At 42.3% G+C, this 11,672-nt stretch overlaps 3 protein-coding genes across 3 annotated transcripts; all 3 read right to left on the minus strand.

Annotated features, from left to right (window-relative positions):
- Positions 1-406: 406 nt before the first annotated feature.
- On the minus strand, positions 407-1,041 carry LOC149274141 (indolethylamine N-methyltransferase-like). Its single transcript, XM_089505783.1, has 2 exons — positions 894-1,041; positions 407-618 (listed from the first exon to the last, which is right to left on the minus strand). The coding sequence occupies exons 1-2, from the start codon at positions 1,039-1,041 to the stop codon at positions 407-409; spliced, it is 360 nt and encodes a 119-aa protein (XP_089361909.1).
- Positions 1,042-3,246: 2,205 nt separating this feature from the next.
- LOC149274142 (heat shock protein 30C-like) lies at positions 3,247-3,912 on the minus strand. Its single transcript, XM_089505784.1, has one exon. It carries the CDS (start codon positions 3,910-3,912, stop codon positions 3,247-3,249), a length of 666 nt encoding a protein of 221 aa, XP_089361910.1.
- A 2,695-nt stretch (positions 3,913-6,607) lies between these two features.
- Positions 6,608-7,270, minus strand: LOC149274143 (heat shock protein 30C-like). Its single transcript, XM_089505786.1, has one exon. It carries the CDS (start codon positions 7,268-7,270, stop codon positions 6,608-6,610), a length of 663 nt encoding a protein of 220 aa, XP_089361912.1.
- Positions 7,271-11,672: the final 4,402 nt, after the last annotated feature.

Below are 11,672 nucleotides of genomic sequence, written 5' to 3' on the forward strand. Positions count from 1 at the left end.
TATAAAAGCTTCATCATATGATAAGGTATGAAACTTTTCATCGCCCATGGTGAAAAAAGTTGCATTAAACCCACCAAATAATAACAGGCGGCCTCCTGGCTTTAGCATAATTGAGAGTTTTTTCAGGTTGTCACTGTAGCTTTTTTGATCTTTGGAAACAACACCCATTGCAAACAAACTCACAATACAGTCGGCTTTTGGCAACGCAACAGGGTCTGTAGGGTTCTTTTTGGTAAAATCACATTTCAAGATGCGTTTAATTCTTTTTCTTACATTCTCTTCTTTTTCTTCCCACTTATCACTGAAAAAAACATAAATAAAACATATTCCTGAATGAATACACATTAGAGTTCATGCAAGGTACGACTTATGCAAAATAATAGTAATAATAATAATAATAAATACATTACTTGGTTTCCTGTAGTTCTGTCAGAAACTTTGATGTATGAGACAAGTCATAGGCATCGTCTCCTTTTTTCACCCAGTTCTCCAGATCCTTGATACAGGCATCGCTGAATTCTAGAACAGTGATCTCTTTGAAATACTCAGAAACTGATAAAAGGTGGTGAAATGTGGGGCCAACAGAAACGTCTATCAGAGCTTCTCCTCTAATGCCACCTGCGGTAATATTAGTAATTACAAAAAAACAAAGTGATGTTTTACAGAAGGAGCAGAAACAGATGAATTGATAATTCTTTTCCCTGCTCCTTAATCACATAGGAGAGTTTAGTTATATGAACTCTCATTGACTGTTACTAGTAGACGTATCCTGATACAGAGTATCACTGCAGGTAGCATTCTCCACAGTGTTACTCTCTACTCACCCACACTATGGCTTTTAGACCAATGTATCAAAATATAAATAAATATTATTAGAGAATAAATGTACTTACCTGTAGAAACTGCCTTGTGAAGTACTTTCATGGGAAAAACCACCATCTCATCATAGTAAAGCTTGTCGGCTGTCGCAGAAAAGTATCTATTAAAAGGTCCTTTTGTATCAAATTCATGCAAATGATAAAATTTGTAAGAAGGATCCATGCTGCGTCTCTGTTGTGTCTTAATACGACAAAGTAAGTGAAATACAGCTATAAATATGATTTATATGCTGGGTGATATCTATTTGATCAGGATCCTATGACATCGCCTGATAGGAATAATTAATAAAATATCATTAAAATCAATAGGAAATATAAATATTGTGACTCATTAGTCATAAGTGTAACTGTAGATCAGACACATGTTACTCTGGATTTGCTCATGTCTTGAGTCATGTCTGAGAAAACACTGCTCTGAAAATGACAAATATTTATCTAGTTTTGGGAAAAGGAAACAGAGACAGTATATTCAAATCACAGCAACACAGGAGCCGTCGCCAACATTGTGATCTACATCTTGTGACAGTGGCTATGCCTGCCAGGCAAAAATAATTTCAGAATACCTTTTACGCCATAGTAGATTAGGCAGGTATGGCTATCTAAGTAAGGGATGTATCTTTTTGTTTTTTTGTCCCCCTACCCGTAACGCCTTCAGATTTTGTGTTTGAGGCCTCCTCAGAGGATGTTGTAGGGACACAGATTCCAAATAAACCTATGTTTCCATAATGTATCTTGTTTCTAAACAGAATGTGGATCGCAATTATTGTAACATTTAGTTTAGTTATAAGTATGACTTTTATCATTGGTACTCGAGGTGGGGACAATAAGGATTATATCCATGCAAAACACATCTGGTCTTAAAAGGTTTTTGTTACAAGGTTGATTCAAGTGGGATTGTATCTGTGTTCATTACATTTTTCTATTTCACCTAAATCTTGGTATCTCAGATGAAAATCAGAGACCTCTGGCTATTCATGTATTTTTAGCAACAAAAATATGGATTGGAGAAAATTATACAAATAAGGTAACTATTTGGTTTGCCATTCATGATGTGATAATGGGGAGAATTGTCTAATTGTTTTAATTCATTTAATTATACCGTATTGGCTCGAATATAGGCCGCACTTTTTCCCCCCACTTTAAGTCTTTAAAGTGGGGGTGCGGCCTATATTCGGGGTCTAGCACCCGACGCCCAGGACATGCAGCAGGGTTAGGATACAGATCCCCCGCAGCGGTGGAGGGGACCTGCATCCTACTCCCCGATACGCTCAGACAGCCTCCCCTGCCAGCACTTTCCACGGGGGGGGGGGGGGTGCGGGCACGGGAGGTTGTCTAAGCGCATCGTGCGGATGGTCACCGGCTGCGGAGGTTGTTTACCCGCATCGCCGCAGCCAGTGACCGTCCGCACGATGCGTTTTACCTCTGCCCCCAAGACTTACCAGAGGAGACTCCCGGGTGTCTTGCAGGGCCGGCGGGGGACATCTACGCAATACCGGACCGGAAGTTGTATACGCGTATTGCGTAGATGTCCCCCGCCAGCCCCGCAAGACACCCGGGAGTCTTCTCTGGTAAGTCCCCCCGATGGGGGGCATAGTGGCAGCATATCTCGGAGGGGGGGGACAGTGGCAGCATATCTCGGGGGAGGGGAGGACAGTGGCAGCATATCTCGGAGGGGGGGGACAGTGGCAGCATATCTCGGGGGGGAGGAGGACAGTGGCAGCATATCTCGGGGGGGAGGACAGTGGCAGCATATCTCGGAGGGGGGGAGGACAGTGGCAGCATATCTCGGGGGGGAGGAGGACAGTGGCAGCATATCTCGGGGGGGAGGAGGACAGTGGCAGCATATCTCGAGGGGGGAGGAGGACAGTGGCAGCATATCTCAGGGGGGGGGACAGTGGCAGCATATCTCGGGGGGGGGAGACAGAGTGGCAGCATGTTTTTTTGGTGCTTTTTTAAAGAAAAAAACTTTTTCTTTAAAAAAGCACCAAACTTTTAGGGTGCGGCCTATATACGGGGGCGGCCTATATCCGAGCCAATACGGTATATGTTAGGATGCACAGTTTACATCAAAATGCTACATCAATAATAAAATAAAATAGAATAATATATTTGTTTCCCCAGGGCACTGGGTAACTATAGAAAAATAAATGGCTTGTACCAGTACTTAAAGTGTCACTTACTGGGTCATTTTTATTTTAAGGATATAAAAGCAAACAGAGAGAAAACCTACAAGCAAAATATATATATTTTTTTATTAAAAACAAATAATAATATTGAGACATTACTTGTAGTCTTGAAATATTAACAAAAATACATATATTACATACATATCAAAACAAAAACAGATTAACCAAAGTGCATTAAATGTCTATGATGAAGAATGAGCTCCGGTCTCTGGCTGTTCTTTCTCGCTGCTGTTCCGGGGCTCGGCGCTCTTTCCCTCTCCATCTACCGGTGTCTGGGTCGTGCTGATGGGGATGGTCCTCTCCGCAGCAGCTGCCGGCAGCGCCAGGCGAGGAGCCTGAATGAGGAGCTTTCCGTCCTGGGACAGAGAACTCATCACTTCCTCAGGATTCACATCTTCCGGGAGCTCCGCTTCTCTCCTCCACTCTCGGTATTCATGGAAGCGGCTTCCGTCCTCGGCATCTCTTTTCTCGTTATGTTTCCCCATCACAATCAGTCTCCTTCCTTCAGTTTTCACGGTCAGTTCTTCGGGAGAGAAGCGACTGACGTCTAGGCTGAGCTCAAAGTGATCTTTCCCTGCTTCATCTGTTTTGGGACGGACCTTCTCGCTCTCTTTGGCCGCTGACTGTCCGTTCTGGGCTATTCTCCTTCTCGTGTCCGCGTCCTGAGAGAGGAGCTGATAAGCCTGGTCGACGCGCTGCATTCTCCTCTCCATCTCGCTCCTCATGCTCAGCATGTCATCTTCCAGCTGCCCTAAGATGAGGCGCGTAGCTGGCCAGAGTGTGAGTGCCGGCTCCGTGCAGACACACAGCGGGCTGTGCGGGGACTGGAGGAGGCTCAGAGGAAACATCTTCTGCTGCTTTTCCCGGGAGCTTCTTGTCAGAGTTCAGCTGCAGACGATCTGCCTGTTCTGGGCTCTCTTGCTTCTCAGTGCTGCGGCCGCTCAGAGCTTATATTCACGGCTTAAAGTTCTGGCCGCTTCCTGACATTTCTTGGTGCTCGCTGTATATGGTGCGAAGGGGAGGGGCCTGTGTGTGCATCATGAATTATGTAAGACGTGAGAGGCAGAGGCGGTGCTGGCAGCTTCTGGAATTCACTGGGACGGTGACATCACGAATGGGTGGAGCCAGAGTGTGCGTCTGTGCTGGAGACTGCTAGAGAATTCTTACTATAAGTGTTTGAGAATTCTTTTCGTAGTTTAACGCGCCGTGTATTGGGATCAACGACCCCGAAATGCAACCGACATCTCTGAGAAAAAATATAATACAGCCAGCATTCGGAGTTATTTCGGTTTATATCTTGTAGGAATAACAACATCCAGAAGCATCCGCAGGACTTTTCTGCAAATCTTTCTTCTTGCTCTCCACTCTTCTCACTTTTGCATGCAGTGGGGAGGCTGGTGGGGGCAGTGGGGATCATGGGCTGGCTGGGGGGATAGTGGGAAGAATAGCCCTTGTGTGTCACAGCACATAAAATATCACGGGGTAGATGCACATACGAAGGGGTTAAATTACCTAAACATGAAAAAAAACTAGGTAGAAAATACAAGTTCACAACTATGACACCGTTTTCACTCTCCTGGCGCACCCACCGTTCATCATTACTCTGGCTGAGGGTGGTGAGCGTTATATTCTCAAAACCTCCTCAGGCTTTTTGTTTAATAAAACATCACAAAAACAACTTAAAGGGCCAGTACGGTGGAGATATGTAGCTGGCCATCTGAGCCCACTTTGGCTGCCAGGTGTCTCCTACATAGCTGGCACTCCATGGGTTATTCTTCATTTAGGTGTCACTTTTCCTAATACAGTGAAATATGTTTTATCATACACGGCCACTAGGGGGAGTCTGAGTCAATCATACATACATAATGTGCACCTCCACATGTTCTTGTTGAAAATACATACTTTGCATTTACTGTCAGCTACAAAAGATCACTTTTTAGAAAAATGATTCCCTTGTAGTTTATTATATGCCCTGCATAGACTTTATAGTGAATCTTGCTAGCGCTTGAAAATGCTTTGTATATTTCTCATAAGTGAGCTGTCTGTGAGTGAGTACAAATGCGTAATGCTTTTCATTTTGTGCAGAGCATGCCAGTGGATGGACAGCCCTATGTCCTTGCTTGAAACTCATGTTTTTTCTAATAAATCTCCCTGCAGTGTATTAATCAAAAAGTCTATATCATAAAATAATGAATAAATAAAAGGAAAATTGGGTCTACTGGCGACTGCCCCACCTGCATCCCGTTTGAGGTGAGAAGTGATTAGTGAACCTTGGAAGACCCAAAGCCCATTTATACTATATGGAAAGGGAACAAATGTTATCAAGCTAATACATCTTAGATAATTTTTATAACAGAGAATAAGTAATATGCAAATGGAATTAACCATTTATGTGCTTGTAAAGAAAGATGTGCATGAATTTACCTCTGCAAACAAGCAAGGATTTTATTGTAATTTAGGGCAGCTTCTATTGCAGGCACTGTGTACACCGAATACATTTTTTTCTGTGTGGCTAATCACTCTCTCACACACTGACTCTTGCTCCCACTCCCACTTCTCCTGTCAGAATGTTTCCTACTTAATAAAAGTTCCCGACAATCCATGTGTTCACCAGACCCAGACTGGGCACCTGGCACACCAGGAAAATGCCTGGTAGGCGGCTGACCAACATCACCATGTACACACACCCAATCTATGACTGGGGCAGAAAAAAAAGCACCATGCAGTTGCTCGTATTCAGCAGCGGCTGCACTGACATCATTGGGCGGCTGTCCGCCTTAAAATGCCTGGACCACCTGGTTATTGCAAGTTCGGCCCTGATGGTCACCTGCCTAAGATGAAAAGCCACAATGTGACACTAGTCTCATGAGGATGCATGTTAGCGCTGAGAAGGAGGTCTGTGATGCAGTAGTTGAGTTACAACTAACCATTCAACTTTTAATGTTAATGTCCATAGAGTTTATAAATGTGTACATAACATCTATTGTTTCTGTAAGTCAAATTGTTATCTTATATACTACTTGGTCATTGTACAGCGCTACAGAATATGATGGTGCTATTTAAAACAATAAAGTCAAGTTCAAGTGCTGATATGTGCAAGTTACTCAAATATGAGAGGTTTTTTTTTATTAACATACTGGGCTTTATTTATTTGTGTTCTATTTATCTTAAAAGTATCTTTGTATTCTATTTCTCTGGGCACATAAAATATTTCATTGATAACTACCGTATATGTTACTGTTTAGAGATTTTGTGTAACCATTTCCTCTCGATTTTCCTTTAAAAACAAGGAAGGTACCGGAGAAATATTTAGAAATCATATTGAAATTTTTATTTATTTGGAGGGTATGGTGATCATAAAAGTACATTTAATGACATTAAGATATAATAAAACAAATAAATATGTGACAAACAAACATTTAAATAGACTACAAATTAATCATATCATACATTTGTATTAAGAAAGTAGTTGTAATAATCACATTTATATTTATAGTACTGTCATTGTTTCCATAAAAAAATTATAATTTTCTTTTAAGGTTTTTATGAAGAATGAGCTCCGGTCTCTGGCTGTTCTTTCTCGCTGCTGTTCCGGGGCTCGGCGCTCTTTCCCTCTCCATCTACCGGTGTCTGGGTCGTGCTGATGGGGATGGTCCTCTCCGCAGCAGCTGCCGGCAGCGCCAGGCGAGGAGCCTGAATGAGGAGCTTTCCGTCCTGGGACAGAGAACTCATCACTTCCTCAGGATTCACATCTTCCGGGAGCTCCGCTTCTCTCCTCCACTCTCGGTATTCATGGAAGCGGCTTCCGTCCTCGGCATCTCTTTTCTCGTTATGTTTCCCCATCACAATCAGTCTCCTTCCTTCAGTTTTCACGGTCAGTTCTTCGGGAGAGAAGCGACTGACGTCTAGGCTGAGCTCAAAGTGATCTTTCCCTGCTTCATCTGTTTTGGGACGGACCTTCTCGCTCTCTTTGGCCGCTGACTGTCCGTTCTGGGCTATTCTCCTTCTCGTGTCCGCGTCCTGAGAGAGGAGCTGATAAGCCTGGTCGACGCGCTGCATTCTCCTCTCCATCTCGCTCCTCATGCTCAGCATGTCATCTTCCAGCTGCCCTAAGATGAGGCGCGTAGCTGGCCAGAGTGTGAGTGCCGGCTCCGTGCAGACACACAGCGGGCTGTGCGGGGACTGGAGGAGGCTCAGAGGAAACATCTTCTGCTGCTTTTCCCGGGAGCTTCTTGTCAGAGTTCAGCTGCAGACGATCTGCCTGTTCTGGGCTCTCTTGCTTCTCAGTGCTGCGGCCGCTCAAAGCTGCGGCTCATTTTATATTCACGGCTTAAAGTTCTGGCCGCTTCCTGACATTTCTCGGTGCTCGCTGTATATGGTGCGAAGGGGAGGGGCCTGTGTGTGCATCATGAATTATGTAAGACGTGAGAGGCAGAGGCGGTGCTGGCAGCTTCTGGAATTCACTGGGACGGTGACATCACGAATGGGCGGAGCCAGAGTGTGCGTCTGTGCTGGAGACTGCTAGAGTCTGCTGAATAATGAAGAAAGACTTTCTAATGTAACAATATAAGATAGACGTGCAAATGGGCCAAAAAACGATTTGGACAGATTTTTTGGCCTGTTTTTGGCCCTTTCTTTTGCATGCTGGAAATTTGGGCCATTTTTAATTCCGTTGCCCTGTGACCGCATTCACTCTTATTCACTCTCTCACACGCTCGTTCACTCTCTTTCACATGTTCTCTAAATGTTTCTCTACCTTGTCTGCCGACAACTTCCGCTTCTGCCAACCACTTCCGCATTCTCTTCTCCATCTTCTTCATTTTATACATTTTCCCTTCTCTTCCCTTTTCTCGCTTCAATCTTCAATCCTTAATCTTCTTCCTTTACCGGCATCTCCGTTGGACCTAACCTGGCGACTCCCGCCAAAATAGCGGTGCTGTGGTGATGTCCTCCCCGATCCTCCATTCGGAGGTGCTTTTGGTGAAGATTGAACATTGGAAAAGGAAAAGAGAGGAGAAAATGAAAGGGAGAAGATAGAAGAAGAAGATGTGGTAGTGGTTGGCAGCGAAGGTAGGGAAACATTTAAAGAGCATGAAAGAGAGAGTGAACAAGAATGAAAATGTGAGAGAGTGAGTGAATGTGGACCCACAAATGTCTGACGAAAATTAACATATTTTTGCTTCGTTTTCATCTGATTCGTGGGGAGGTCTGGCCTTGTTTTCATGGCTTCGTATGAATTTACCAAATTTGATAAATATGCAATTTGAACAAATCCGAATGCACATATCTCGTAAACGAGAACTCTCAAAAAAAAATGCAGTTTGTCTGTTGCAGAGACCCTTTACATAACTTAAAATTTATGTTAGCCTCTTGGAAGGCTGCTTCTTTACTACAAGGTGAATATGAAAAAGCTTTAAGCCTTTCTTACTTGTTTTAAAGCAGGACTTGGGATAGTTGAGGTCCATTAAGAAAGTTAAGGTTTTAACTAGATGTGCGTCATACCATTAACGCAACTAAGCGTTAAAATCTGCTGGTAAAATATTGTAAAGTTGCTTAGAATAATTTGATTTTCAAACATTATATAGGTAGTTTTGTACTTCGGTGCTTAAATGTTGCTCTTCCTTTACCTGACAGATCCACCTCAAAAGCCCTCTTGGTGTGAACTATGTTGTATCATGCATGTCCACTAGGGGGCGTCTGTGTCAATGACATAGAAAAGCGTCTGCGTACTCCAGATAAATTTACTTGGCTAAAATGTAAGATACCAGGACTTTTACTGGGATAACGTACTGTCATCCATACATGTAAAGAATGTAAAGTTTCAAGTCGTGTCTAACTATGTGTCTCTACATTGTGCTACTAAAACTGAAAATATTTAACTTAACGCAATTTTAGAAAAAGATAAACACAAATAAACCTGTTGTTTTCTACTAATGATGTTGTGTAGAGGTGTGTAGTGTCTGTAGTCGTAATATGTAAAACTGTATAGGCATATTTGGTGTGTAAGCCTATCACAATTACTGGGGTACGCATGGTTAACACATGAAATGAGTAGACTTTGGGCTTTTTGGGTTTATATACTGCATTATAATCTATATTTCACATATAATATGATGACCCTCCTTCTTTATAAATAGGTTCACATTATTCACCTCTATAAAATTAGCAGTAGAAAATACAATACTTCATTAACTTAGTATTATTTCAACCTGAACTTTACGGCATGTCTTTGAAACCAGGTTAAGTGGTAATATAAAAAAAAAAAAGAGTAGTGAAACTTTCCCTTTAAGGGTTTTTGTTTAAAAGGATACACCAGGAAGCATCAAAATGGTTAAAATAAAACTCAAAAAAAGTCCCCTGTAAGCTCAAGAAGTAGATATCTGTTTTATATGAAATGAGGTGAAAATTCATGTAGCTGCCCTCTGTTACTGTTTAATTTATACCGCCTGTGCTGCACGTATCTAAAGGTCACTTCCGCTAAAATGTCTCTCCTCTTACATAATTTTTGTGAAGTAAGCACAGCGACGTTAATACTCGAGTACTCCGTGGCCGTCCCTCCTGTATTCCTCCCTCCCTGTGACTGGGCAGGACTATCCGAACCCCGGCGTGAGTGACATTCATTCTCTCAGTGCATGCAAGTCATAGATAGGGACTGAGAGGGGACTAAAGGCTGGCCATACCGAGAACCGGGCTTCATTTGGAAAAAAATCCGTGTTTCTTGTAATTAAGATTTTTTGGGGAAAAAATATCCATTATGTCCGACAGTCCAAAAGAAGGGTCGGCACAGACCGTCGAAGAGGTGAATGCAACACCTACAGAAAATCCATGCGCCGAACTTAAAATTGCCATGGAAAAATGGTAAGTCAAACCCAATATTTTGATACAAGATGCACGTCAATGAAGCTTGAGATGAAGGATTCAAATAATTGGTAGGGTATTGTTATATATTGTTATTTTATAATAATAAAATGTTAAAAATAAATATTACAAACGGGTTCATTTGAAACCTCAATAAGTTGAATTATTCCACTTTTTTTGGGCGTAATATTTGCGGGTAATTTATGTGTTGCGATAACTGGATTTTTTCAATTATACAACAGCCTGTTAACGCATAACTGGTTAATTTCTGCAAACATATAACGCGTTCTGCCTCGTGAATTCCATGGGATTGTCTATGCAAACAGCATATTACAGATTCACCCTAAAACTAATAATAAATTAAAACAAGACTACGTTACACCATATAAAGTTTAGTTAATGCTAAATTTTGAATATTGTAACTTTTTGTAATAATGTTACATATTTTGTAAGACAAATTGTCAGTTTGTTTTTGGTCAGCGTAGACTATAACGCTTTACATTGTAAACTAAAACATTTAGAGAACAAAGATATATATTTAGATCAATTGAGATAAATTACGAGATAAAGCTTAATTTCCATGAGCATGGAAATCTATTAATATGTAAATAGGTGATTTTTGACATTTTTTTCTATTTTTTTTTTAATAAGAGATCTACCTAACATTTCATAGGAATTTTGAAGATATATATACCCGTTTCCAAAAAGATGCCACAATCTAAACTGGCGATCTCATAACGGGGGGGTATAATCATCACCTTTATATCCGTTTGGCTGAACTATCTTCTGATGGGGCAACAGGATTAGGACATATTTAATTTCATTTGCCACCGTCAGCCTGGATTACCCTACATCTGCTTCTACCAAACTATTTAAATACGATGACATAAAATTGTATGTATTCTCCAAGAAATGTTTCTTGTGATAGAGATTTGACAAGCAATTGACAGCAACATATTCTCTCACCTATACATTGCGCTCAGTTTTGGGATATGTTATGGGTTGCTGGATTATGGGAGAGGCTTTAGAAATGTTTCATGATGTATTGTGGATAAAAAAAGTTTTTCTCAATAACTTCACCGTGAGTGATTCAAGGGGGCAAGCCTGGACCAGGCAAGTGCCCAGTGGGCCAGGTGCTGCAGTGTGTGGCCAGAAGCTGGATATGGCCGGCCTCATGGTAAGTGAGCATTAAAACGTAGTGTGCGGCCGGCATAGCCTATGTCATCAGGCACCACGGGCCTTAAAGTGCCAGGACTCTTAAAGTGCCTCGTCATTGCCAGTCCAGCTCTACAAGGGGGGGAATATACTTCCTTCTGTTGGGGCGACAGCCATGTCCCATTCCGTGTTTAGTGAATCTGTAGGTGTAGTAACTCTACTCAGCGACTTATGTACCTGCAGCCTCTTGACGTCAGAAAGTAAACCCTGACAGCCAACAGAGCTCCCGCAGCAACCCCACTAGTGTCTGAGTTCCACATTGAACCCACTACACCCTTGAACCACACAAGCTAAGGGTTGGGATTATTCTTTGCATGGCTTCTCTGCCTTTTGTCTGCCATTTCTTACAACCTTTCACTATGACCTTGGCTTTGACTACAGTTGTAGATGACTAATTTCTCGGTTTACTCAATTGCCCCGATGACCGCTGTTGGGCAACGTCCTGGAGTTGAGCTCCAAGCTTAAAACTCGGACGGCTCTTTCATAGTTCACCTGTCTGAGCTGGCTCTTGTGGCGTCCGGGTTAAAGTTAATAA

The sequence above is a fragment of the Sceloporus occidentalis genome, unplaced genomic scaffold, assembly GCF_023333645.1.
Source record: "Sceloporus occidentalis isolate IW3139 unplaced genomic scaffold, rSceOcc1.0.p SCAF_346, whole genome shotgun sequence".
In the NCBI taxonomy this organism is placed as follows: Eukaryota; Metazoa; Chordata; class Lepidosauria; order Squamata; family Phrynosomatidae; genus Sceloporus; species Sceloporus occidentalis.